General features: G+C 55.4%; 2 protein-coding genes across 9 annotated transcripts in view; one reads left to right on the top strand and one right to left on the bottom strand.

Annotated features, from left to right (window-relative positions):
* Nucleotides 1-17413, top strand: part of NOL4L (nucleolar protein 4 like) — a 121660-nt gene extending 104247 nt beyond the window's left edge. For all 4 annotated transcript variants that reach the window (XM_074347122.1, XM_074347123.1, XM_010960873.3 and 1 more), the window contains 6 exons: nucleotides 4911-5188; nucleotides 7499-7684; nucleotides 7773-7964; nucleotides 8233-8355; nucleotides 8834-9035; nucleotides 12806-17413. In XM_074347122.1, coding sequence (XP_074203223.1) covers nucleotides 4911-5188; nucleotides 7499-7684; nucleotides 7773-7964; nucleotides 8233-8355; nucleotides 8834-9035; nucleotides 12806-13026 — 1202 coding nt within the window. In that variant the 3' untranslated portion in view covers nucleotides 13027-17413. The remainder of the gene's footprint in view (nucleotides 1-4910; nucleotides 5189-7498; nucleotides 7685-7772; nucleotides 7965-8232; nucleotides 8356-8833; nucleotides 9036-12805) is intronic.
* Nucleotides 17414-20878: 3465 nt separating this feature from the next.
* Nucleotides 20879-26077, bottom strand: part of ASXL1 (ASXL transcriptional regulator 1) — a 60640-nt gene continuing 55441 nt past the window's right edge. For all 5 annotated transcript variants that reach the window (XM_074347111.1, XM_074347113.1, XM_074347112.1 and 2 more), the window contains one exon: nucleotides 20879-25682. In XM_074347111.1, coding sequence (XP_074203212.1) covers nucleotides 22797-25682 — 2886 coding nt within the window. In that variant the 3' untranslated portion in view covers nucleotides 20879-22796. The remainder of the gene's footprint in view (nucleotides 25683-26077) is intronic.

The following is a 26077-nucleotide window of genomic DNA, read 5'->3' as shown; positions in this document are numbered from 1 at the left end:
GGACTGACATTTATGGGTGCGGCTTGGTCACATGCCCATCAGGATCGCTGGGATGGGCTGTGCTGACTGGCCAGGCCAGGCTCACCCTGGAAAACTCGGGGTGCCCTCCCCAGAGGAGGGGGTGTGGTTTCCGGAGAGGCAGGACCGACCTGGGGCAGCTTACAGGGGGGCTGGGCACAGACCATAGACATAACATAATGTGTGGAAAGGTAATAAATACTCTGAAAAAAAAATGGGTAAAGGGGTCAGCGTGTCACAGTGGGGGCGGGGAGGTCTTACTGAGAAGGTGACCTTTCAGCAAAAGCCCTGGAGGGGAGGGAATGTGGAGTGTCACCAGAAGAGGGAACAGAATGTGCAAAGGCAAGGGCTGGATGGGGTGACGGCAGGGGGTGGGGGCTGCCAGGAAGGCCCAGGAGGCCTGGAGAGTTTGGAGCTTTGAACTCAGTCCTTAGGCTGCTGCTGGATCAGAGCCACTGTCTGGGGCGCTGATGGACAGATATGACCACCCCTCCCTGGGAAGCACCTGTGCCCTGCTGGGGTCAGGAGCTTCAGCCCTCTCCCCTGGCCTTCTCAGTGCTGCCCATGGAGGCTGCTTCCATAGACTGTCTCTTCCAAAAAGCCTGCCCTTCCGCCCTCAGTCCTGCACAGTGTTGACCCTAGTCCCACCCTCGCTGGGGTGAATTCTGCAGAGGGGTGGTCCAGAACTGGGGAGCTGCACTCAGAGGGCTTCCCCAAGGAGGAAGAGGGTGTGGAGGCCGGAGGCATGGATCAAGGGTAGAAACTCCCCATGCTCTCTCCAGAGCCCCACATCCTCTAGAACCCTTATGTTTGGTTTCTTTGTCCCAGAGTATGAGCCCCCAGGTCAGTAACCACCCCTATCTTTTCTCCACTGTGTCCTGTCCCCTGGCTGCACAGGCCCCACCCTCAGCAGGTGTTCAAGAAAAGAGGGGACAAAGTCAGGAACAGCTCTTCACGCGCGTCCTCTCCCCACTTTCTGCCCTCTGTTCCCACCTCAGATTTCGCACCAGGCTGTGCTCCAAGGGGCCCCCCGGGAGCACCCCTGTTTCTGTCTGGAAAAGACCAGCACAGGAAGCAAGTGCGGTATAAAATGAAAAGGTGTGAGGGGCAGGGAACAAGAGTCTTTAAGCACCTTTTCTCCGTACCTAGTATTGTCTGTACCTTATAAATCCTATTTTACTGACATGACACCCATTTTGAAAGAAGGGGAAGTGGTGTCTTCAAGGATACATGCCCTCCCATCCCCTACATTCTGCTTACAGCCCACGGCTTCCCTCGTGGGCACGAGGTGGCCCCAGTTGCAGGCAGGCCAGGCTGAGGGCAGCAGGATTGGGGAGTGAGGCGCTGTGACCCGCTTGTGCCTCTGTTGCAGGCTGTGTGTGTGGCTGGCCTTCCCTAACCCCGGACACGGTGTGGAGGCAGGAGAGGCTTGGCCCGTGGGTAAATGGAATGGGAGCAAATGGAGCTTGTCAACTGGGGCCCGCTGGCCTGCTCAGGGAATTTTGTTTTGGGGGGAATTTTTTGTGGTGAAAAATTTTGTAAAACATAAAATTTGCCATTTTAGCCATATTTAAGCATACAATTCAGCAGCATTAAATACGTTGCCAAAGTTGTGCAACCAGCACCATCATTTCCAAAATAGAGTTTTTATTACCCTAAACAGAAACACTGTAACCATTAAACAGTAACTCCCCATTCCACCCTTGCCCAGCCCCTGGTCACCCCGAATGTATTTTCTGTCTCTGTGAATGTGCCTGTTCTGGATATTGCATATATGCAAACTCATTCACTGTTCGTCCTGTTGTATCTGGCTTATTTCACTTAGCATAATGTTTCCAGAGTTCATCCATGTGATAGCATGTATCAGAATTTCATTACTTTTTATGGCTAAATAATATTTCATTGCATAGGCAGACCACATTTTGTTTATTTATCCTGCAAGGTTTTTGAAAATATAAACAATGTTAGTCACCAGTATTCAAAAATCTGGATATTTACATAATGGTGCAGATTTCCAGTTTCTTCTAAAAACTTGGACTGCATAGCCACACAAGGTCTGGGCTCCTGGCCTCATGGGTCCCCTCCACCCAGCAACTTGCCCTACCAGACTGGGGTGGCTTCTGCTTAGTAGGAGGGGTGCACCACCATTGGAGTCAGTGGCCATGGCTCCTTGGCTGGGCAGCCCAGGTGCACAGCCCTAGGTGAGGGTGTTGGCAGCCCAAGACTCTGGGCCAGCACCCTGGGTTCACGAGCTGGAAGGGCCCTGGAAGCGCATGTGCATCCTCACAGCACCTAAGCCTCCTTCATGCTCATGCCTGGAGACACATAGGGCAAGAAGGTCCATCCTCCCTGGAGAAAATCTGGTCAGGAGGCAGGTGGTTGGGGCCCATGCGCCATGTGGCACTGCAAGGAGCTGTGGCCTGCCACCCACACTGAGCGCAGCAACAGCTGGCTCCCTCTGTGCCAGGTGTGAGGTGACCCTCCTAGCACCCCCTCCTTCCAGAGGAGGAAGACAAGGCCCTCTGAGGTCAAGTAAGTGGCCTTTTGAGGGTGGTGCCAGGGTGTGAAGTCATACCTGCATAGTAGGCTGTGGGCACCAGCCAGTGCTCATAGGAGCTCGGTCGGCCAGGATGGGTGTCAGTCCTTGCCCTTCAGTTCCAGCTCTCCAGCAAAGCCTCCTGGGCCCTGGGTGTCAGGGCTTCTCCGGCAACAGGTCTGGCCCTGGTGGGAGGTGGGCAGCTCTCAGGACCAACCCTGAGCCAGTGAAGGAGGCATGAAGTATCCCTCGGAAGGTCAGGCATCAGGCTGGTGTCAGGGCTGTGAGTACGTCCTCCCAGGGACAGCAGAGGAAGGAAGCCCGCTCTGAGAAGGTTGAGCCAGGCCTTGAAGGTGGAGTGAAATTTCCTGAGCTGGAAGCAACATGGGAAGCAGACAGCAGAGCCCAAGCAGAGGCCTGGAGATGTGAGGTTCAGCAGTGGCCAGTATGTGGGATCTGGGCTGGGGGAGGCTGCAGAGGACCAAGGGCCCAAAACACACCCAGCCAGAGTGCAGACTCTTCTGGGGCAGGCTGTGGGGAACATGGTAATGGTGTTGAGGCTGGTGCTGGGAAAGCCTGAGGGGGAGACAGGTGACCAGGGGAGCTGGGTTGCTGAAGAGGGAGGAGCCAAGAAGGCTGGATGGGGTTGGGGGGGTGAGTGTGGTTTGGCAAGGTAGTTGCCCATTCACTTTACGTGTGTTTCAGTAGTGTGCATCTGTCCCCACAGGAGGGCTGGCATCTTGGTTGTAGTCACTACTTTCTCAGCCTGGGACAGGGCCAGCACGCAGTAGGTGCTCAGGAACGACTGCTGGGTAATTTGTTCATTCCACAAATGTCTAGATTGGTCGCTGGAGATACTGCCAGAAGGAAACCAGACCCGCCTGTGTGCCGCCGGCCTGGGGATTCTGGGGTGTAGCTGGGTGCGGGGTATGGATGGGAATCTGTGGGGCGGCTTTGAGTAGAGTCTGGAGCTGCCCTGCAGGAGATTGGAGAGAGCAGTGGCTGCCCAGAGGAAGAGGAAAAGCAGGGGCAGCCTGGCCCAGGGGACCTGCGGCAGCCAAGGGGGAGGGGTACCACTGTGTTGAGGCCTTTCCCATCCCCCTCTGCCCAGGGCCCTGGCTGTTTGATGGGCAGCCCGGCCCCGCCCCTGGGCAACCAGGAGGCCAGCGATTGGTTGGGGCGCTAGAGCCGCTCGGTCGCCATGGGGACGCCCCGGAGGAGCGCGTGCCCAGTGCCCAGCACCAGGGACTAAATCTTCATAATCTGCCGGCTGGGAGGGTGGGGGTGGGGTCGTGCACGACCCTGGCTGGGGGAAGGGGTGGCCTGGGATGCGGTCAGGGCTCACTGTGACCGCCCCTCCCCCACCGGCCCTGGTTGCAGGTGCAGAACAGCTCTGGCACCTGGGCGCGACCAGGAACCACGCGATGTTCACCTGACTGTGATCCCGGGAGCTTGAGTGTAGCTTCAGCCTCTGCCTTCTTACCTGATCAAGCAGGAGTCTTGGGCAGGGTCGGGGAAAGGGGCCTGGAATTTATCTGAAATCTGTAGCCCGGTGGTTAAAGTTTGTCCTGCTGGATCTCTCAGGCAATGCTGTGCTCTCTGCAGCAGGGGGCGCCCTCCACAGAGCTTTGTTAGGCTGTCATCTCTAGAAAGCACAGATGGCCCACTGAGGTGCAGGGGCTGCAGACCCCAGACCCTGCAGCCCCGCTCTGGGTGTCCAGTGCCACATGGCCACGCACAGAGGGCAGATCTGTGTCAGCACCGGCTGCCAGGATTGGCCTGGGCCTCCTTGCTGGAGGGAGTGACTAACTGGGCTGAAGGTGTCACAGTGGAGCCATCCCTCCCTCCTCAGGCAGAGGATGGAGAAATTCCAGGGCCTGCTGTGGAGAGGGGGTCCTATGGGGAGAAGGTGTGAAGGGGCAAGGCAGCGGTGAGCCGGAGGAAGAGGGGGGTGCTGGTCAGGCCCCATGCAGCCCCTGGCGTGTTGGAGGACCTCTGGCAGGCAGCAGGCGGCTCAGACTTAGGGCCACAGCCACTTGCTCTCAGGCCATTGAAGCAGGGTGTGGCATTTATGGGCGTGGAGCGCAGGAGACCACCACATCCTGTACACCCCATGGCTGCTCCACTCCTGATGGCCCCGGTTTCTGGCAGAGGGACCCTGCCCCCACCTCAGTCTGGGGCAAGGAGAGCCTCTTGGCGCCTCGTGGGGACAGCAGCGTTCACCTCCTGCCCAGGGATGTTCTTGAGGACAGCACGGGGCAAGTACTCCCTGCAGCTGCCGTGGCCACAGTACCTGGGGGTCCTAGAGGACAGTGGATTCTGGGTTGGGGCCTCATACCCAGACCTTTCATTCCAGACGACTCCTCCTCCGAGAGCGGCAGCGGCAATGGCTCCTCCACCCTGAACCCGTCCACCTCCAGCAGCACACAGGGTGACCCCGCCTTCCCCGAGATGAATGGCAACGGCGCCGTGGCTCCCATGGACTTCACCGCCACCGCTGAGGATCAGCCCATCAACCTGTGTGACAAGCTCCCGCAGGGCTCGGCACTCGGCACACCCTCCTACCCCTCAGATGGCTGCGGCGCCGATGGACTGCGGAGCCGCGTCAAGTATGGGGTGAAGACCACCCCCGAGGTGTGTGGGGCTGCGGGCCACAGGCCCACCTGAGCTGTGAGCCTCTGCTGCTCCCGTACATGTCAGGGTTGTGCGAGGTTGAAATGATATCGCGTGTACCTGGAGTTGTGACACTAAGTCAGAGCGGTGGCCCTAGCTGGTATGCCGTCATTTTCTTGGGGAGGCTCTGGGAGACCAGTCAGTCAGTCAGTGTGTGACCTCGAGCGAGGCCCTCACTTCTCTGAGCCCACGTCCCCATCTGTGAAGTGGGATTATGGCCCTGCCGTGGCGGAGGTGGTGGGTGATGTGCGGCCTGGTCCTTCCACCTCCAGAGCAGTCTGCTCTGAAGGACAACAGCAAGTGGCTACATCCAGCACAGAAGTCTGGGCCTCATGTTTCCTGGCTACTCTGCACGCCTGCCCCATTTTACAGATGGTACAAGAAAAGGGTGAGGCCTTTGAGGCCCGTGGGATCTGGATGTGCAAAACTCAATAGACCAAGCTGATGGGGGTGAGGGTGGGTGGGCAGATACCACACCATTTGGCACTCGGGCCACTTCCCCCTCTGGCTTCTGCAAGCCGCCTCTTGGCCTCTAAGGCTTCCTGCAGGTGCAGAGCAGCACCTGGCACAGCAGCTTTCCTGGCCAGTTTTCTCCTGCTGGGGCTGGGGGCCAGAGATGCCTTCTCAGAGCCCTACTCTCCTGGGCTCCAGCCATGGACCCCTGCCCAGGTTTCTTGCCCTCCCAGGGCCTGTTTTCTCTTCTGCAGAAGGGGTGGGGTGGGTGCCAGTGCTGGCCTCCAATGGCATGTCTCATGGGAAGCTTCTACACAAATGACAGGTGTGTGATTGTCACTGTGTGTCTGAGCCCAGGCTGCAGGGCAGGTACTGGCCAGTGCACTGTGTTCCCTCTTTGACCGAGTCCGTGGTGCAGGCATAGCTGCTGCCACAGTAAAGAGCTGGAGAGGGTGGGTTTGCCACTGTGGCGTCAGGCTACCCGCGTGGACCAAGAAGTGAGATGGAAGCCTGAGTGCCACCGGCAGCTCGGCTGTCCCCTCTGACACCGGCAGAGGGTTGGCGGGGAGTGCCTCGGAAGGGGACTTGTCCAAGGCGTCTGTGTCTGACACAGCCCAGTGGGAGGCCAGAGGACCTGGGTGTCCCTGCCTTCTCAGAGTCAGTGTGGATCAAGAGATGGGCATGAGGCCAGGGGACCTGGAAGAGTCAACCCCGGTGGGTGTGATTACATGGAAGCTGGTGGTGGTGGTGACTGCGGGAACAGGCGCCAGGCAGTGTCCATCTTCATGTCTTTGTTCATCAGCAAGAGCTGTGTATTACTGTCTGGACCCCTATGTGGCCACCCATAGGGTCTGCCTTGCGGTTCTTTGTTTCCTGGGCCTGACTGTCTGCTGGCTGCCCACCTCCTTGAGGGCAGAGACCGTGTATCCAGGATGCTGCTGGCCAGGGTCCCACCGAGTGAAGTCAGGACTCGCCAAAGCTGTCAGTTTTCTAAAAGGCAAATGACAGTGGTCCTCAGCCTTCCCAGAGCACATGTGGCAGGCAGGAGACAGGGTGGAAACTGAGCCACGGAGGGTGAGAAAGATGAAGAAAGCAGGGAAGAGACGAGGGAAGTGCATTTCAAGGAGAGATTGGGCAAGGGGCTAGTTCCAGGAGGGTCTAATGGGGTGGGTCACTTCTCTGCTATAGGACAGGGGGACTGCCCGGCAGGCTGGGCCAGGTTCGCTCTCCTCCCGTCTACATACACGCTCTGCATCGAGTGACTTCGGGGGGGTGGCGGCAGACGGGAGAAGCCCACTCCGGGAGCTGCGGGGATGCACTCTGCCTGATGGCCCTGTCTCCCTGGCTGGTTCTCTCCCAGCCCATCTGTTACTTGTCCCCAACAGACAGCACACTCGCTGCTTTCGTGACAGCTCAGTTGTCAACTCAGAGTTGCAGCCCCTTGGGGACCAGGGAGGAAAACCCTGAAGCCAGAACAGATCTTGGCAGCCAGGAGAGGCTGCCTGGTGGTGGGAACTCTTTCTGTATCTGCCTTTCCCTCGCACGATGAGGCAATTCCTGGTGTGGGCGCCACCCCCTCCCCAGAGTTCCTCTGGGGCGCCAGGCCTCTGCTTGCACTATCACAGACAGCCCTTCCTACCCCCCACCCAGGGTCGGGTGCTTTCCCCAAGTCACAGGTGCAGGTAGGGAAGTGACTTGCTCAGGGCCTCACACCCCTGGCTCATGTGGCAGCTGGGTATGCTCGCCATCCCGGTCCCTACACTGCCCATGGCCCATCTGAGAGCCTGATCTGACCCTCCACCCCTCGCCCTCTCTCAGTCCCCACCGTACAGCTCGGGGAGCTACGACTCCATCAAAACCGAAGTCAGTGGCTGCCCTGAGGACCTGACAGTGGGCCGGGCCCCCACCGCAGATGACGATGATGATGACCACGACGACCATGAGGACAATGACAAAATGAATGACTCTGAAGGCATGGACCCAGAGCGCCTTAAGGCCTTCAACGTGAGCACCAGCAAGGGATGGGGACGGGATGGGGACAGGCTGGGGGCCACAGCCCGGCCGGCCTGCCCACAGCCTGTGTCTCCTGCAGATGTTCGTGCGTCTCTTCGTGGACGAGAACCTGGACCGCATGGTGCCCATCTCCAAGCAGCCCAAGGAGAAGATCCAGGCCATCATCGAGTCGTGCAGCCGGCAGTTCCCTGAGTTCCAGGAGCGAGCCCGCAAGCGCATCCGCACGTACCTCAAATCCTGCCGGCGCATGAAGAAGAACGGCATGGAGATGGTAGGCCCCCCAACCCTGGCCCGCTGACCCACCAGCCCCGGGGCCCTCGGGTGTCCTCCCAGCCGGATGCTTTACCCACAGCCTTCCCACTACCCCTGGAAGCAGGCATTGCGGTCCCTGGTTCACAGAGGAGGGAACTGAGGCCCAGAAAGATCACACAGCTCTGCAGATAACAGCACCAAGCCCCAACCCCAGCCCTGCCACGCCCACCACTAGGGCAGGGTCTCTGCGCACCCCAACACTGGCTACATCCTCGTTCTGCCTGCAGACCAGACCCACACCACCCCACCTGACCTCGGCCATGGCAGAAAACATCCTGGCAGCTGCCTGTGAGAGCGAGACAAGAAAAGCAGCCAAAAGGATGCGCCTGGAGATCTACCAGTCCTCTCAGGTGCCTGCTCGCTGCCAGCCCCTGCCGGCCCGCTCCCAGGCCAGCGGGGGTGGGAGGGGGTCCCCAGACTTTCCGCAGGGCAGGTAGCATGGGCCCCTGGTGCAGAGGGAACGGGAAGGACCGTCCTCAGACAGTGATGGAGCTACCTCGGGGAAGTGCTGGGAGGCAGGTGTGGAAGTCAGAGGAGCCTGGACACAAAGGCCCTGCAGACCTAGGATGGGAGTCTGGACTTCACCCCGAGCCCTGAGGTTTCCAGCAGGGCAGGAACAGATGAAATCTGCCCTAAGGAGAGATGAGCTCATGGGAGGCTGCGGGGAGGTCTTGGGTAAGGCAACCAGGGGGACAGGCAGAGTCCCACAGGGCACAACACTGGGTCCCAGCAGATCTGGGGCCATAGCCTCCATCCACCCCCCATCCAGGGACAGGGGTCAGGGCTTACTGCCTCTGTGGTTCCACAACGCCTCCCTCCTGTCTGCAGGACGAGCCCATAGCCCTGGACAAGCAGCACTCCCGGGACTCCGCAGCCATCACCCACTCCACCTACTCACTGCCAGCCTCCTCCTACTCCCAGGACCCTGTCTATGTCAACGGTGGCCTCAACTACAGTTACCGCAGTTATGGGGCCTTGGGCAGCAACCTGCAGCCCCCTTCCTCCCTCCAAACAGGAAATCACAGTAACGGTGAGTGTGGGAGACCCAGGCTCTGGCTCCCTGACCAACACCTGGCTGTGTCTGCACCACAGCTTTGGGAAAGGGGCAGGGCAGGTAGGGCAGCAGAGGCTGGGGACAGTGACCCCTCTGCAGCATAAGGACCCACCCTATCTCATCATCTTGTCTTAGCCGGTCCTTAGATTGGAAGGCAAGGAAAACTAGCTGGTTAAAACAAACAGCCTATCACTCCTTCCTTGCTTCTTAGGAGGCTGGCTGGGCCTCTCCCTAGTCCCCTCTGCCCCCAACCCCAGGGCCACCACAAGCAGAGTCCCGGCCAAGGCCCTGCTGTTTACCTAAGTTGAACCTCTTCACAACCCCATCTTACCACAATGACCAAGTCTCTCACTGGCCCAGGTCCACAGAGTTGGTGGCAGAGCCAGGATCTGGCGCTGGGCAGCCTGCCAAGGGACTCTGGGCACCTCCATTTCCAGGTCACACCTCATGACCTCACGTGTGAGATGAAGGTTCTTTCACTTGGGTGCAGGGCCTCAGCCCTGCCCCTCCCTGCGCTGTGGGGCCCCATCTAGGTCACCTGGGGTGATGGTTAGCCATCTGTCCCCCTACTCTACCCCCATGAGCTGGTGATTACCCAGGTTCTCCCTGTGACTCTGATGCAGACAGGACACAAACCAATATTGGAGAAAAGGCCCCGAAAGATACAATCCTCCCCATGGAGTTAGGTGCTGCCCTGAGTGGGGCCTCAGGCCCTTTCATACAGAGGCTGGGGTGGTAGGTGTGGCAGGGTTAGAGTGGCTTCCGCTGGTGGAGAGCAGCCCGATGGCCTCAGGGAGCCATAGGGGACGGATAGGGGTGACACCAGGGTCTCTTGGGTCAGGCATTTGGATTTTGTTCTGTGGGCAGTGGGAGACACAGGTAGGTTTTAAGCCAAGTAGGCTGTGAATTGTGCTGTCTGTCCTTGTGGTGAGTTTTAATGGACAGGACAAGAGGCAGAAGCAGGAGCAGGGTGAGGGGGGTCATGCAGAGGCAAGAGGAAGAGCTGAGGGTGACAGCAAGTTGCTCCTTGAGGAGTAGATTAGAGGAAGGTGCTGCCTTCAGGCCAGGAATCCTGGTTCTAGGTCTTGGCTGAACACGCCTGAGAATTCCTCTCAGTCCCTTGTCCTTGGCTGCAGGAGACCCCTCACCATTCCTGGGCAGCGAGGGAGAGGGCCATTCCCTCCCCATGGCGGAAAGCCCAGGCACCCTCCACTCACCTTGCCCCCACCACCAGGAAGGATGTGCGGGTCCCTGGAAGATTCCTGCCTGGGCTTAACTTCTCATCCTTCCTAATGCCTCTTAACCTAAAATAAGAGGCTGCCTGGCCCTAATCCCTGAGGCTGAGGCCAGAGTGGCCAGCTGCAGTGAGGGGTGGAATGGCTGCCCCAGGCGGGCTGCATCCCCCCAGGAAGAAGCACTGTCTAGACAGCCCTGCTGAGTGGGGACCTGGTCAGAGTGCGTCTGGAGACAGGTGCCAGGGCAGGGAAGTGAGAGTCCTGGGTTGTGCACCAGGCATGTCCTTCCCAGGAGGTGGGAGATGGTGATAAGCCCCACCTGGTGCCACGCAGCAGGGCCTGTCTCGGGTGCAGCTGTCGGGGCTGCACCAGCCTCTCGAGGGCGCTGGGTCTGCTGCCCTCCCCGCCCTCTTCACACTTGCCTGAGAGGCTGCAAGGAAGGCCACTGGCTGTGCTCTTGTGCCTCAGTCTTCTGGTTCCTTTGAGGTGGGTAGTGAGATCACAGAGGCAGAGATCTGCTCCTGACCTCCTTGCCTGGGGCAGTGAGTGTCCTGGGAGCACTGGGTTTGACTCCAGCAGTGGGAAGAACACCACAGGTGGTCCCAGTCCCACTGCCCTCGCAGCAGCAGCCCTTGGCTGGGCGGCCATATTTGTGGCTTAGAGCTCCTCATGGGTGGGTTCGGAAACGCACATCTGCCCAGAAAGACTCGGGCTCTGCCTGTCTTGCCTGGGGTGCTGGGCAGTCTGTGCCCGCTTCTGCCCCTTTAGCAACCACTCGGCCACCTGGGCGTCTGCCTATAACTGTAGCCCCGGGGGAGAGACAGGGATACCTCTGAGCACAGAATTGGAGCAGACAAGGCTTGGGAGTGGACAGAGGAAAGAGAGGAAGCCCAGGGCCAGCTCATGCCAACTAGAGCAGGCAGCTCCAGCCTTGCTCTGCCATCCCAGGCAGTGTGCGGAGGGGACCAGGAGCGAGCAGAGGCACCCCTGCTCTCAGCCTATCCCAGCAGCCACCAGCATGGGAGTCGGCCACCTGCATGGCTGCTGTTTCCAGCAATTCGTAGCCCTAGTCCTTCCTCCTGCGTTTCATTTGAACAGACTTCCCTTGACTGGGCCTCCCGCTTGACATCCACATTCTCTGGTTAGAGAGGAAATAACCCCATGTAACAAACTACCCCATCTTAGACTCTAACTTCCTTCCCCATTTGGGGGGCTGCACCAGCTTCTTTTTAAGCAGTGGTCAAATTTCCACCATTTCTCCCAAGATGTTGCTTCCGGTCTGGATGTCTTCAGCAACAGGAGTTTGTGCCTGGGAGTGGCAGAGTCGGGCTCGCCTGGCCCCAAGGCCATGGCCCACCCCGTGGAGCTGTTCAGGAAAGGCAGAGAGGAGCCAGCCTGGGGGCCCCAGCACACACCCCGAGAGTGGTTCAGTAAGACTTCAGCTCCCTCTTTGCTGCTACAGTTCAAGCACAAAGGGGAGGTGATTTCTCTAGACAGCACCTCTGGGTCCTGTCCTAATCTGTCTGCCCCCCGTACACCCACCCCACTCTCTCCCAGCAGCATTAACCTTCCACCTCACTTGGACACTTCCCGAGTCAGGGGGATTCGAGGTGCCATAGCCCATTAGGAAGAGCTTAGCACTCCCCTCGCCTTCCTCCACCTGCCCCTCTAGTCCCTCTCCTGTGAGAGGTGGTTGGTCTGGCTGCTTCAGCCCCTGCCTCTGTCCCATAGCCAACCAAGCAGGGCAGCTGGCCTCTTTCTTGCTCTTCCCCAGTGGGTGAGAAGCTCCTTCCTTGTCTCAGCATCCACAGGTGCTGCTTTTCCTGGCCTTCTGTGTTTCCACTTGGGACCCCGGGGCCTTCCACACACCCGTCCCTCTTGGGGGCATCGAGTCATCACCTACTGGCGGCATCTTAAACACCATCTCCCATGGCAGCCGGCTCGTGGGGGTGGAGTAGCACACGTAGGAGTGCCGCCCCCCCGGGCCCACCCACAGCCTCTCTCACCTGGTTTGCACACACCATCAGTTTCCCTTCAGTGCTCTGCTCACTACATTGAGGAGAGTCAGGGAGTTCCTTTGTCTCAAGGCCCCCTCCTCACCTGGAGACCAAAGCGAGGGAGGCCTGACGGTTCTCAGAAAGCATCTGAGGTGTGATGAGTGCCAGGGAGCTGGGGTCAGAGTCCTTCTCCCCCTGAGGCCAAAGATTGGCCCCTCGTTGCTCCTCACCCTGCCCGCAGAGTAGTGTGAGCACATGTGCAGCGTGATCTCAGGCAGACATCTTCACCTCCAGGCCTCAGCTGCTGCCACCTGTCACAAATGACAATAACGCCCCCTTCCTTGCAGGATAACTCTGAGGGTTAATGGAGAACCCCACACCTCATCTGCTGGTACCAGGCCCCCTTCTAGGCACTAGGGGTACAACAGTTAGGGCTTCAGGCCCCCAGGATAACGTGAAGGGTGCCACTTGAGGTGTCCGCTCCCCTCCTCACCCTCCCTCTCCCTCTCCGCAGGGCCCACAGACCTCAGCATGAAAGGCGGGGCCTCCACCACCTCCACCACGCCCACGCCCACGCCCTCCAGCAACAGCACCAGCCGGACCATGCCCACCGCCCAGCTCAGCCCCACGGAGATCAGTGCTGTGCGGCAGCTCATCGCCGGCTACCGGGAGTCTGCTGCCTTTCTGCTGCGCTCGGCAGATGAACTGGAAAACCTCATTTTACAGCAGAACTGACCCCGCGGCACCTGGAGTGCACTACACTAGGGAAGGAGGCCCTCCCAGCCCCGGACCGGCTTCCCGCCTCACCAGTTGGTACCTTTTGTGTTTTGAAAGAGGTGGATCCAGAAGAGCTGTTTCTAGCCACACTCCAAGCGCCTGAGACTCTGGGCACAAGGACACTTTTTTTTGGAATCTCACCACACGGGTGCTCTGACCTGCTTGGAAGAGGCCAACGGGGCAGCTTTGGAAGGGCTGGGGCTCCCCCAACAAGGCGCTGGGGCCGCAGCTCTATTTAGAATCATCTTCGTGGACCCTGATGTTAGAATCCCACCCCCAGATAATTACCTTTCAAGTCTTAGGTGAGCAGAATTGCATATTTATTGAGAAAAACAAAGTGGACCCTTTCTTCCTCTCCCCTTAGTAATTTATTTTTCTGAAAATGGATTCTTTTGTGTTTGTACAGATTGCCAGTCTGTGTCTGTCTGATCAGAAGGATGTGTCCCTGTGACCTAACATTCCATATCACTACACTGGCACGGGCTGTGGGCCAGCAGGGTGGGGGGCTGTGGGGGGCATCGGGCTGGCTGTCCCTCTGAATGTCCAGCACCGCCAGGCAGGAGGGCCTCACCCACACCCGCTGCAGAGCAAAGACAAACAAACGGCTCCCCCACCCCCATTCCAGACCCCCCAGTCACATGGTCACCTGTATTCTACCTCACACTCCAGCGTGGGCTTTCTCCAGGATGTGTCCTGAGCCTGTTCTGAGCGGCTGTCTCCCAGCTTCCTCACACTGTGTGTCTCCTGGGAGGTAAGTCCAGGTGGGAGGCCAGGAGCTGGAGCCCAGAGAGGACCTTGGCCCTCGTGAGCAGCAGCTTGCCCTCCCCTGGCCTCGGCGTTTGACAGGACAGAGTGCTGGGAGACAGCAGCCGGTCAGCAGGGCCCTCGCCCTCACCTTGTCCCCAGGGAGCCAGGTCCGGGCCCCTCGGACACCTACCGGGAAGGGCCCATTTCTTCCAGGGTGAGCCCTGGCTGTCAGGCAACCATGGAACAGGAATGGCAGCTATGAGCTCCCAGTGGACTGCAGCTCCCGGTCTCCTCCCACTGTGGTTGGAGTAAAGGGATCATTAGCAGAAGTGGAGAAGCCACTTGGGTTCTCCTAGGACCAGCCCTTCTGAAGGGACCAATCCTGGAAGAAACCCATAAACCCTGGAGTGTGAAAAAGGGCAAAAAGAAAAGGCTGGCCTGGTTTCCTTCCTCCCCAGTAGGCACTTCCTCTTGCTCAGTGCAATACCTACCAGTGCTGCTAAAACCAGGGACTTGCCCAGACCTCACAAGGCCCACGGGGCCTCTCCATGCAACACTCCGTAGCCATGACAGCAGCTCTCTGCTGCCCGCCCCTGCCCAGAGCTGGCAGACGCCCTCTGTTGCCTGTCCTCCCTCAGAGCAGAGAGGTCCCAGGGGAGCCAGGTGGCCCTTAGCTTGAGAGCCACTTGACCGCAAAGCAGGCACCTCTTCCCAAACCAGCTTTTCTGCAGCCAGCTGCCTCCTGGCACTGAGGCAGACCACCCTCAGGAGGGGCGGGGAGGGGGCGGCCTCCGGGGTGGATGCCTCACCACCTCGGATCCAGAAGCTCTGAAGGGTGGGGTGCCCCGCCCCCTGCTTGCTTCCAGGCCCTAGAGGTTGAGAGTGGTCTTTTCTCTCTCAAGTGGCCTCCAGCACCCCACCCAGCCACACCACCTCTGCCTTCCATCTGACCAGTCCCCAGGCCTCCAGCTGGGGCCAGGACCCCAAGACTCACCCTTAGCACAGCACAAGCTCCAATGCCCAAGGCCTCTCCCCACCCCCGCCGTCCACGTGTCCGGCCCCCACCTGCTCAGTACTACTCCCAGACGTTTGAATTTGTGTAAATATTTATTTTTGTGTGTGAACAATACTACAAAGTAATCAGTAGATCTTTTGCAAAGTGTTACCCCAGGCAATTTGTGAAAATCTTAATGTTGAAAACTGGCAGAGACAATCGCCGCCTTAGAATTCTCGATACCAACTGCTTAACAAGTCATTTCTCCTCCTGGAGGCAGTACCCAGGCCAGGCACAAACGGTTCGCTTTTCTAACAGACAGGAGTAAGAAAGACTGGGGAAGGGGCTCCTGCCACCCAGCCCCCACAAGGGATTAGACCTGAAGATCAGTATAAGCTACAGTTTGAAGTCGCGTTTTTCTGAGTCAAGCTTGTCCTAACTGACCACCTTCAGCCGGCCTTAGCACCGCAGTAAGGGTGTAGGTTCGGTGTGTTTCCAAGAGAAGGGAAGTGAATGCTAGTGGTGAAGGTCCACGGGGGCTCCCAGAGCCTCTCCAGGATGGTGGATCCCATCCCGTCAGCCCCGCCTCTTGGGCAGGGGGCTCCTTCCTAGTGAAGCTGCACGTGAAGCCCTGGTGGTGGCAGAATCAGGAGCAAGTCACGGTGTGGAAACAGGATTCCATTAGCTAGTTTGGTCAGGGAACTTGTTCAGTTTTGCTTTTGTTTTAAGAGATGCAGCTTCAACCCCATCCCTCTCCTCCTGACTTGGAGAGCACCAAAGAGCTGGTTCTGCTGAACCTAGCTCGCTGCCGTCCCGCTCGCCCCAGGGACTGCCTTCTCCCAAAGGGAGTGTCCAGAGCCCTGCCCCACAGCCATTTAAAGTTTTTATGGAGGGCCTCAGGGCACAAATTAATCATGTGGGATCCTAGGTTTAAAAGGTAATGCAAGAGAAGAGTACAATTCCCAAGTCTTCGCAGGGGGTGAACCCCACGAGGAGGGTTGGAACAGAGGAGAAATGGGAACCTGGTCTTAGTGGTGGATCATCTGGTAGACCAGTAAGGGTGAACCCATCTGAGATTCATCTTACCGTCGCCACTCAGACAGACAGTTTATACCCAAGGACAGTGTGGAGGGGGAGGAAGGCAGGCAGGGGGCTAGAAGGGTTTTAGAGGATTACCAACAGGTGGAACCCAGCCATCCCTATTCCCAAGGGCCACTTACGACTCCAGGGGTGGTTATAGGATTAACTACCAGTTCATTTTCAAAATGCTGCTTTGAACTCAGAGGGTTGATACTTTTAATTTGTAATTTTTTGTAAAACTTTTTACAAGATAGTAAAGTATTTCACCAGAATACCAGTTTCAATCCGTCCATGGTCTGATTTTTATATAATTTAGTGGTGCTTTAGAAACTTTGTTTTTGTTGTTTATGAGCTAAACAGCTCAGTCCTTTTTCGCCTGTATCTACCTAAGACCAATGTGAACCTTTGTATTTTTGCTCCTAATTTTGGACTCAGTGAAAGTGTACTGTTTACATGTACAGACGCCCCGGTCCCTGTGTGTCCTGCAAGACTCGCCCTTGAGGAGGAAGGTGCACCTCACTAAGCTCATCTGCTTAGCAAAGCCACAAAACCAAACCTCTCACTTTTTACCTGTTTCCACCTAAAAACAAAAACAAAAAACCTACATCACACTGAACTCAGATTTGCTGAAAAACACTTTGATAAGCTCAGAAAAATCTTCTGCATGCAGCAGATGGCCCACACGCCTCTGTCACGTGGTCCATTTGGGAGCAAGGCTCAGAACGGAGACTTCCTGTGGGCCGCTAGTGGGTAACTGCGTGGACTCGTGAAAAGTGAAAGCAGGACTTGGCTGTAGAGCTGGGGCTGGAGAGAGCTCTTCCCCAGTAGCCTGGGAGTGGGAAGGTCACATTGACTCATGGGACCTTCAGGGTCCAGCCACCTAGAATTTAAGGACAACCCAAGAGGTTGCCAATCCTCTGGCATAATTTAAGACACGTTTGGGAAGAGCGCAAATCCCCTAACCTGAGATGAGACTTTAAGACTTTCCAGGGCCCCCTGGAGGCAGCTTGTTCATGAGGCATCACTTCTGGGGAGGGGCAGGGGGCTCCAGACAGTAAGCATGTGGCACTTAAGGCAAACAGGATGGCAGCAACTTTTAAAGGTGACTCTTTATTACTTAATCAATGGCTTCACCTCTAAATTATATTTTTACAGATATGCACCTATGCAACTTAATGTGGCTCTTCTAAGCAGGTGAGGACTTCCTCCTCAATGCTCCATAAAAATTATTTGTGTTCTATATAGTGAGTTTTTCCAGTAAATGTGGCTTAATATTTTAATTCTTAGAATGTGTCTTCTTTATGTGATGCAACTAAATTCTGTTCTGTTTGTGGAATGACTAGCACAGGCCAACTCCCTCTCCCCTCACTTAACAAAAAGACCAATGAGCTGTTAATCGAGCTGTTATCTCCATGGTATTACTTGCTAAATGCACTGATTTCATAAGTATGTGGAATCCTTTTTCTTTTGAATCTGTATATCATATATAAGACTGAATCTACTTAATAAACACTGAATAACAAACTGAATGCTTTATTTCCACTGTGTCCTCAACAGCAACACTGCCAGCTAGTTCTGTTCCCTCCAAATCTAGTTTGGCACTGAAACACCATTCTACTGGTAGATTCCACCCTTTCCTAGCCAAGAAGCTAGCACACTAGAAGATCCTTGGTGAATTTTCTTGAACAAATAACCTTGTCAATTTTTTGGCACCTCATCCATCTTTAAGGGAAGGAAAGGAATCTTCACAGGTAACCTACTGGGTCCCAGCACAGGCACATGGCGCACTGAAATCTCACTGTCATTTTTCCAGAGGGATGCTCTTGGCCCCGCTTATGGATGAGGAATAGGGACACACTGGATGCACGCCTCGCCTGGAATCAGTCAGTGACCAAGCAAGGTTTTAAATGCAGCTGTTTCCCTGCAAACCGCCTTCTTTCCACTCCCATCACCCCAGGGCACAGTTGAAATAAAACTCAGGTAGCAGTCCCTAAGAGCCAGCTGGGAAAACTGAGGAAACACCACCCTCAGACCTGAACCTACAGGACTTGACACTCCATTCGACCCAAAGCCCGGGACCCCACCTAGAAGGAAACAAAAAAAAAAGGGCTGCTTCCCCCTCCCCTACAAAGACGTTTACTTGTGTGCAGACTTTTTTTCATCTTACTTGTCATTTAGGTTAAACTTTAAGGAAAACTTGCAGGAATATGACTGGGGACAAACCTGATGGTCATGAGTTTAAAAATAATTCTGTGAGTTAAAAGCATAAATGTAACTTACTGTTAAAGTTGCATGTCTGTGTGTATTCATACACACTCTATATGGCAGTTGTTTTTTAAAACTTTTTATAATGGCAGAAGAATCTTTTTCTTTTAAGTTAAGTTCTGTGCAATAACCAACTACATAAATGGATAAAACAAGAGGGGCCAACAGTTTGAAGCTGCTGCACCCAGGGAGTGTACTCTGGGGCTACAGTTCGTAAGGACAGAAGCAGGTACAGTCAAAGTAGAAGACAGCAACTTGGTACATCATCTCCTCATGCACAGGTGGGGACCCAGGGCAGCAAATCCTCAGTAATGCCATGATAACACCTGTCTCGCCAAAACTACCACTGCTGAGAACCACCAAGGGGCCACGAAGCCCCGCCACCTGGGACAACACAGCCAGACCCCCGACCCACCGCTTGCAGACCGCGCTGGCTGACCGACTGGGAAAGCACTTACCTCCAGACGAGCGCTGCAGCCACCGGAGCACTGCGATCCGAGAAGACATTCCTCTGGACAGAGAAGTGCTGCTTGGTCCCAGGCTGGTTTCTTCACACGGGGCTCCAGACCACTGGTGTTAAGCGTACAGGACAACGTCAAATGGGAAAGCCCCCACAGAACAGTGAACTAACTCAATGACCCAACAGGTGAACCTCATTTTACTCCATGAGGGGAAGCGGAGAATGACCCTGTAACTGCAGTTTTAAAGTAATTTAAATGCACCAGGGAAGCTCAGTTACAGGAAACATCCTTTGCAAAGCCACCTTTCCCCTCTTTGATTGATCTCTTGTCTAAACCAGTCAGGGGGTTCTTCAGTGAGGGGCCCCAGCTGCCTAAGGAGCTAGTAAACCCTCTGAAATAACACACACAACCTTGGGTGTATGTGCGTTCCGGTGTTGGGGAGAGGGTCCAGGGCTCCCATTGTGCTTTCAGAGGACCCCGTGTTCCCAGAAAGGTTAAGAACCACTGTACCAACAGCCGTCTTTTTGTTACTCTATTTTCCTTAACAGAGCTTTCGTTGACATTTGGTTGTTAGATATTTATTCCAGGCTTTCAAATTGATGTACAAAGACAAGAGGAAGCACGGGACACTGTCACTGGTTCCAAGCATTAACCTCCAGGGTCACAGAGCCCACCCTCTCCACCACTTTAAATGCCCCACCACACACACCCAAGGTAAACATGGCCCGTGCCATCCCCTCTCAGGGCACAGGGCAGGCAGAAGCTTTGGTTCCCAAGGCCCGTGGGCTGCTGTTGAGTGAGCGTGCGCGCGCACGCGCGCACACACACACTTCTCTCTCAAGCAGGCTCTGACCTCACAAGCAGGTTGGGCATACATGGATGCTACTGCACCAAGCCAATAGGATAGTGTTTTCTCCATATTCTGAAACAGTACGTTTTCTTGTCCTCTGGACCATGGGTAAAATAAGCCCCTCCTGCCAAGCACTCAGTCTCTAAACTCAGGACTATGTTGTCAACTGTAGAGAGATGCCGGAAGTCAGAAGTCCACTCCACCCACACCAGTCCTCAGCGCGGCACGTGAGCCCCCACCTCCATGGCTCCTCTTTGGCGTGAGGGTCAAGCAGGCGACAGGAGCCGTACAGACCTCTACCGTCGGTTCACGGAGCTATCATCTGGTCTGGTGCAAGCTAAGAGTCTGGAGCACAAACTTCCTCTGTGCCACACACTACAACTTTATGAAGCAGCAACTATTACCCCAATTCAAAGATGAGAAAGCTGACAAGGGCTGAGTGAGTTGCCCCAACCACTGAGCTGGTAGGTAGCAATGTCCACACTTGAACTCACCACCCCATCCCAACCTCCCTGATGAGATGCAACTGGCATGTCAGGTCCCAACCCTGGATTCGAATACATTCTCAGCTTCTGCAGAAGCAAGTGGGCAAATGGATTCCGTGACATGAAGGCACAAGGACACGTCACCACCACAAAGCCACCTAACTGTAACTTCACCCACCCTTCGATCGATTAGCAGCACCGCAAAATTACAGCTTGGACTGCCCCAAAACGTGTTTTCACCACACGTAAAACCTACATTCTTCAATTCACAGAAAATAAATTAATGAATATGTATTTTAATTAACCTTTACTTCTAGCATTTATTTTCTTACCTTAGGCTTATTTATATGCTAAGATAGTTTCCGATAAGCACAAAAATGCGATACATATTTTAAGAACTCCAGCTAAGTCTGAAGACTTTAACTGAGAGATCAACCCCTGCCATCCACTGAGGCTCATCAACCAGCATCAGACCCCACGTCGTGCCAGCCCCTCCCTCACTGCCGCCCCACTGCTAGGTAGAAAGGTGCTCGTGTTTATGGCTTTTCAAGGTCGGAACTGGTCACCCTCCCCACAGATCATCAGCCATTTAGGAACCCCAGGCAATCTCAGTCTCAGTGAGGTGGGTGGGGCAAGCAGCGGGAGGGATGTCACAGTTCATGGCTTTGATTCACAAGCGATAAGTACCCTCATCACTTTCATTGGATTTCTGCTTCCAGCCCACACGGTGTTAAGTTCACCAAATCACACACACAGTCTAACGACCAGCAACACCGACAAGTTGTGCCTCTGGGACTAAACTCACAAAAAAACTCCGCAAACAAGAATGTTAAATCCAGTGCCAGGTGAGATGAGACAGGTGTCTGCCCCCAACCTGACCTTCCTCCCACCTGGCGGGGCAGCTGCAGAAAAGGACCGAGACCACAAGTGCAGGTTGTACAGGTTTATTTTTCCAAGACCACAGAGACATACAAGAGCAGTGCTTGTCCTGGCAGACCAGTTCCCAACTGTCCCCTAGAGTGGTCCCAAAGGTCACAGCAGAAGAGGATCAAACACGCTTGGGCCTCTGCTCCCTGTCTTTGGTAAACAGACTCTTGAAGCTGACGACTTGGACTTGGCCAATACTGCATTGAAATCACCACATCATTGCCAACTTCCCACTCATGCTTCAGATGACAAAAATGCCACATGGGATGAAAAGGGCGGGGGGGAGACCCTTCAGATAAAATGAGACTTGCTGAAGTTATACCAATTTTCTACTTCACACAGAAGCACTCACACAGTGAGACCTACGTTAAACAAGGACGACGCTCAACTCTGCAGCAAGTCGGAGGACAAGACATAAGGCAGGAAGCAGGGCGAGGGAAGACAGCTGTGGAGACATCTACTTTCCGGAAAGGTGTGGGAGAGAGGCAGGCAGCAGGCACGGCTGTATCTTCCTCCACCTGCTGTCAAAAGTATGTCCAGTGGAGCCTATGGCCCCAGAAAAGCATGGTCCCAGGTACCGCTGATAGGTGGTGACCCTGGAGCTGGGTATGGAAGGCCCATCTGGGGGCTCCCCAGGGCACTCACCCTTCATCCAGAAGCAATGAACACACTGATGGTGGTGACTTGTCACATATGGCAGCCAGTGAAGGTTGCAGGAGAAGAGATGGGAGGAGCAAGACACATCCGCTCAGCAGCTGGCGGCCAGGCTGACCACGGCTCTGTAAGCTGCAGTAGGCCCACCGGGTGACCTGGGACAGGGCAAGTCAACCACTCCACCCCTCACATCGGTCGGGCAGCACAGCACACAGTGGCTCTGACACAGGTGGAGAGAAGTCAGTTACACCACTTTAATGCAATGATGCCGAAGACGTAAAATAAGGGAGACATTCGTGTTCTCTGTACAACACATCCATTTACAGAATCGGCCAGTACTGTGTACAACATATAAATACATGATAAAACATTAGAGGTGCATAGAGCATACTTACAGAAGCCAAAAGTTCACTTTATACATCCAAGGATAAAGAGTTAAAAATATAAAAATAAGAAAAACACACTGCTTTGAAATGTAAAATGACTTTCACATACACAGGTGTGTGGAGATGCCCACTCCCAGAGTCCAGATTGACGGAGAGGGTGTCAAGCAGAGGAATTCTCAAACGTCTGGACATCTGACTCACAAGGAGGAAAGACAACCCTATGCCTGACCCGTCGTCCAAGCAGGTCTATTCAAGGTTCCGAAAGCTCCTGTGGGTCAGTGGACCATACAGAGGCAGGAAAGTCCCAAGTTGGCTTCAGTAACAGAACCGAAGGTCAAACTGGCTCCATCAACTGGCAAATGACTGAACTGTGACCCGAGGTCAGCAGGTGCTTAAAGCCCTCTGGTGGGCACTGCTGGCAGTTACTTGAACCCTGTGCTGGCTTCTTTCCCATCAATTCCCCAGGAGTAGCAGGAGGAAAGACGGCAGGGAGGGGGCAGTGGAAGACTGACATTCCTACTCAGTTCAGATAAGTGAGCCCCCTGGTGGAGAACACAACTTTCCTGCTTCAGTGTCAAGTCCCTCTAGGTCTTGAGGAGGCTCCCCACGCCGCACCAGGCTCTGAGGCTCTGACGGTCTGTGTGAGAGCTCGGGCCGCCGGCCTTGGGCAGCCCCATGAGTGGCCCTATAGGAAACCCTTCCAGCAAGATCGGAAGGTCCGACAAGTGATGGAGGGGCTTTAGCACTATAAATTTTAGAGAGGCAAGACTTGCCTAGAGACAGTCTATTTTATCAGTGATATTGTGTATACAGATTTAAGCTCAATCATTATCAAAATACACACACTAAATATACAACTTTTCCCATGGCCATAATTTATTATCTCACCACAAGGCACAATACACAGAGCTTTGAGGGTCCAATACAGTCATCGTGACAGAATGCACCACAGCCCTGGCACATGATCATGGCTTTCAGGCTGCAAGCACACTGGAGCGAGATGCTTTCCACCGTACTGCTATCGGTGAACATCTGCAAGGAAAGTGATGCACTGTGGCTCGCACCAAAGTTTGCTTTGTGGCTCAGCTGCACCACACTTCCAGCAAGGCCTTTGGGAAAGGTGGGAGAGCTGGAGGAATAATTAAAGCTGGTGGAACTTAGTTGGAGTTTGGAAAGCTTCCCGTAAAATGCCTGTTTGATGTTGAGTTGGGAGGGGATGGAAGAAGGCTCCAGAGGCTGAGTGAGCCCTTTCCCAGGCTCTCGGGGTAATTTCCAGAAGGGCAAATCAAGGACAAAGGGCATCCCTTGCAAGTGGTCCACCAGTTCCCGAGGACCAGGCCCCGTTGCGTTTCTGTTCTCTGCATTCGCTTTGAGAGGACCCCCACCAAAAGTCTTCTCGCTCTTAGTGCTGCCAACAGAGATGGGTGGTGGCTTTGGAGCCCAGTCTTCCCTGGCAGTCTGGACCCCACCAGACACAGAGTTTTTGCTTGGCCCCAACTTCCTACTGGGAAAACTGGGAGGGGCACCAGCGGGCAGTGGCGTGGGCTCCACAGGCCTGGGGCACTGAAGGGCTGCAGCCTCGGTCTTGGAGCCAAAGAGCTTCTTCCCTTGGCCTCTAGCACTGTTCTGATCACCCAGGGCCCGACCTGTCTGATTGGGATCCGAGGAGATCACATTTGGAGATGAGAAACCAGGGGCTCTCGAGGTAGTGAGGTTTCCTGGCGCAGCATGTGAATTACTGCCCTGGGACAGGTCATGGGCTTCCAGCCGATCTTCAAAACTAAAGAGAGAGAACTGCTCTTTGGAATCCACTTCTACTTTCCCAGAGGCAGCTGTCGGATTTGTCACTGGATATAGTGAGTCTACGCTTGGGACTGTCTTGGAAATTTTGGGGGGTGCTCCAGGAGCCTGGGTGGCAAGATCGGTGCTTGCTTCACAGCTCTCAGGTAGGAGAGACTCCTTTGAAGCTCTTAAAGAGGGGGGGCCGCTCCGGCCAGCTCTGCAGCTGTTTCCCCCAGGGTCTTGCAAACATCCCATCCTCAGGGAGCCACCACGGCCCTGCTCTTTCGTCAGTGGGAGTCGTGGGGATTTGGGTTTGCTGTCACCGTGGGCTGGAGGAAGAACCTTCTCCAGGGGCAAGCTGCCCTGCAGCAACTGCATCACAAGTGGGTTCGTGGCCTCCACTGAGGACCCAGGCCTCCCCAGGGACAATGGCCTTGGCTGGTACTCGGTACTGGCCAGTAGCAGGGAGTCTGGGATCTTTTGAGGAACCGCACAGACTCGGGACACCCAGCTCTGAGGAACAACCATCCCATCTGTCCTCGTGACCAGGCTCAGGTCACCGTTCACCTTGGAGAGTGAGGCAGAGCAGCGCCAGTCCTGTTTCTCATCCCGCTCCACCACCAAGGACCTCTTCTTCACTGTGGCTTCACCAAGGTCAGCCTCACTGCTGTCCTCAGAGAGGTGACCTTCAAAGTCAGAGGCTGTGTCTGTGGACTCGCCGTGAGGACTCAGTGCTTCAGAGTCTCCATTGATTCTCAGCTTTTCAACCTCCAGCTGTTTGCAGTCACTGCCAGTGCTGTCAACACACCCTTGAGATGGTACCGTCCAGAGCTGTCCAGAAGGGTCCAGGCCGTCCTCAGCAGTCAACCTCATAGGCAATGCCGGCACGAGGGGAGCATCTTTCTCCCACTCCTCTCGGACCTGGGGCTCAACAGATGGGACGTCATCTCTGGAGTCAGGATCAGGCCGCCCCACTGCCTTATCACTTAACAGGGGAGGCACCCAAGGAGCAGCACCGGCGGAGTCGAGAGCCTCGGTCTTCAAGTTTTCTTGCCTAGTAACACTTTCCCTCGAGGGTGGGCCTGAGTCACCAAGTCCTGATTCGTCATCAAACTGTCTGTCTTGCAGGCAACCAGCCAGTGATGATTTGGGGATGGAACTGGGGGTCACAGTCACAGGATCCTTCACGGTGGGACTACTGCCATGGTCTAGAGCCTGGCAGGTTCCTTCTTCTAATACAACATCCCCTGCTAGAGACTGAACAGGCCCATTCTCTGGGGGGATAGTGGGTCCTCGCTCTTCATTATCCCCTTCCCAGGAGGTAGTACCAAACCCACATTCAGTTCTACCATCTAGATGCAACACAGGCTGTTCAGCTGCTCTCTCAGCTGCTGGGGTTTTGGAGGACAGTGGAGGCAAAGCCTGGCGCGGCTGGTCCCCAGTGGGAGCAACAGGAAGTGGGGAGGTATCTTCCAGCGCACTTGTGAGGACATCTGGAACCCTCTGCAGTGGGCAGCTCTTCTCCTTTCTGAGAGGAGCCAGGTCCTCTCTGCGGGCTCTGGATACAGCAACTCCAGCCTGGGTGTGCTCCCCATTTAGAGGACAAGGCGGCAGTAGTTGTGTTCGCTGTAGATCTGACGCACACTCTCCAGAGGTGCTCGGGGCTCCCCTGGGCTCAGGGTGGCCACGGGCCTCACCACCATCACCACTGCTGCTGTCTCTGCCACCTCCCTCATCGGTGGCCCCGCCGCCACCTCCACCCGGGCCACCCCCACCTCCGATGGCAGTGGTGGCCGCCTCTCGATGGCAGTGGTGGCCTCTCGCCCCTCGGACCTGCAGAGCACGGGCTTTAATGTCTGCAAGGGTCCTGGCGCCAGTCCAGCCCCGGCAGGAGGACTCCGTGATGGGGATGATGCGGGGGCATATCTGGTAAGTGGGCTGACCTTTAACCACCCAGGGTGGTTTGATACGTGAAAGTTGAATCTGCAAGAGAAGAATAAAACAGTTTTAACTGACTGAGTGCTCTTATCTAGGAACTGTACAGCTAAGTGGGGAATCTAGTAGCTTAGGGGTCACGGCCTAGAGAATCAAATCATTCTCCGTAAAAATGAAATAATCATGGTAAAACAGCTGTCCAAGACACCACCCATTCTGAGAAGATTCTGCTCAAGGGCTCTTATATGCCACACTTCTAAATTTAATTTCTGGTGGGACTGTGTGAAGACTTTAAAACCCCAAAGGATTCTGACCTCTAGAGGTAACTTCAACCGAGTGACCAAACAAGAGAGGAAGAAAAGAACCTTATCCCTGATATTCAAGTCAGCCTCAAGAACGGCTCTCTTGGAGAGCACTACACTCCCACATAACTGACACAAGGA

Source organism: Camelus bactrianus, chromosome 19 (genome assembly GCF_048773025.1).
Source record: "Camelus bactrianus isolate YW-2024 breed Bactrian camel chromosome 19, ASM4877302v1, whole genome shotgun sequence".
Lineage (NCBI taxonomy): Eukaryota > Metazoa > Chordata > Mammalia > Artiodactyla > Camelidae > Camelus > Camelus bactrianus.
Note: the sequence above shows the minus strand (reverse complement) of the source record. Positions and strands in the feature narration are given on the sequence as shown.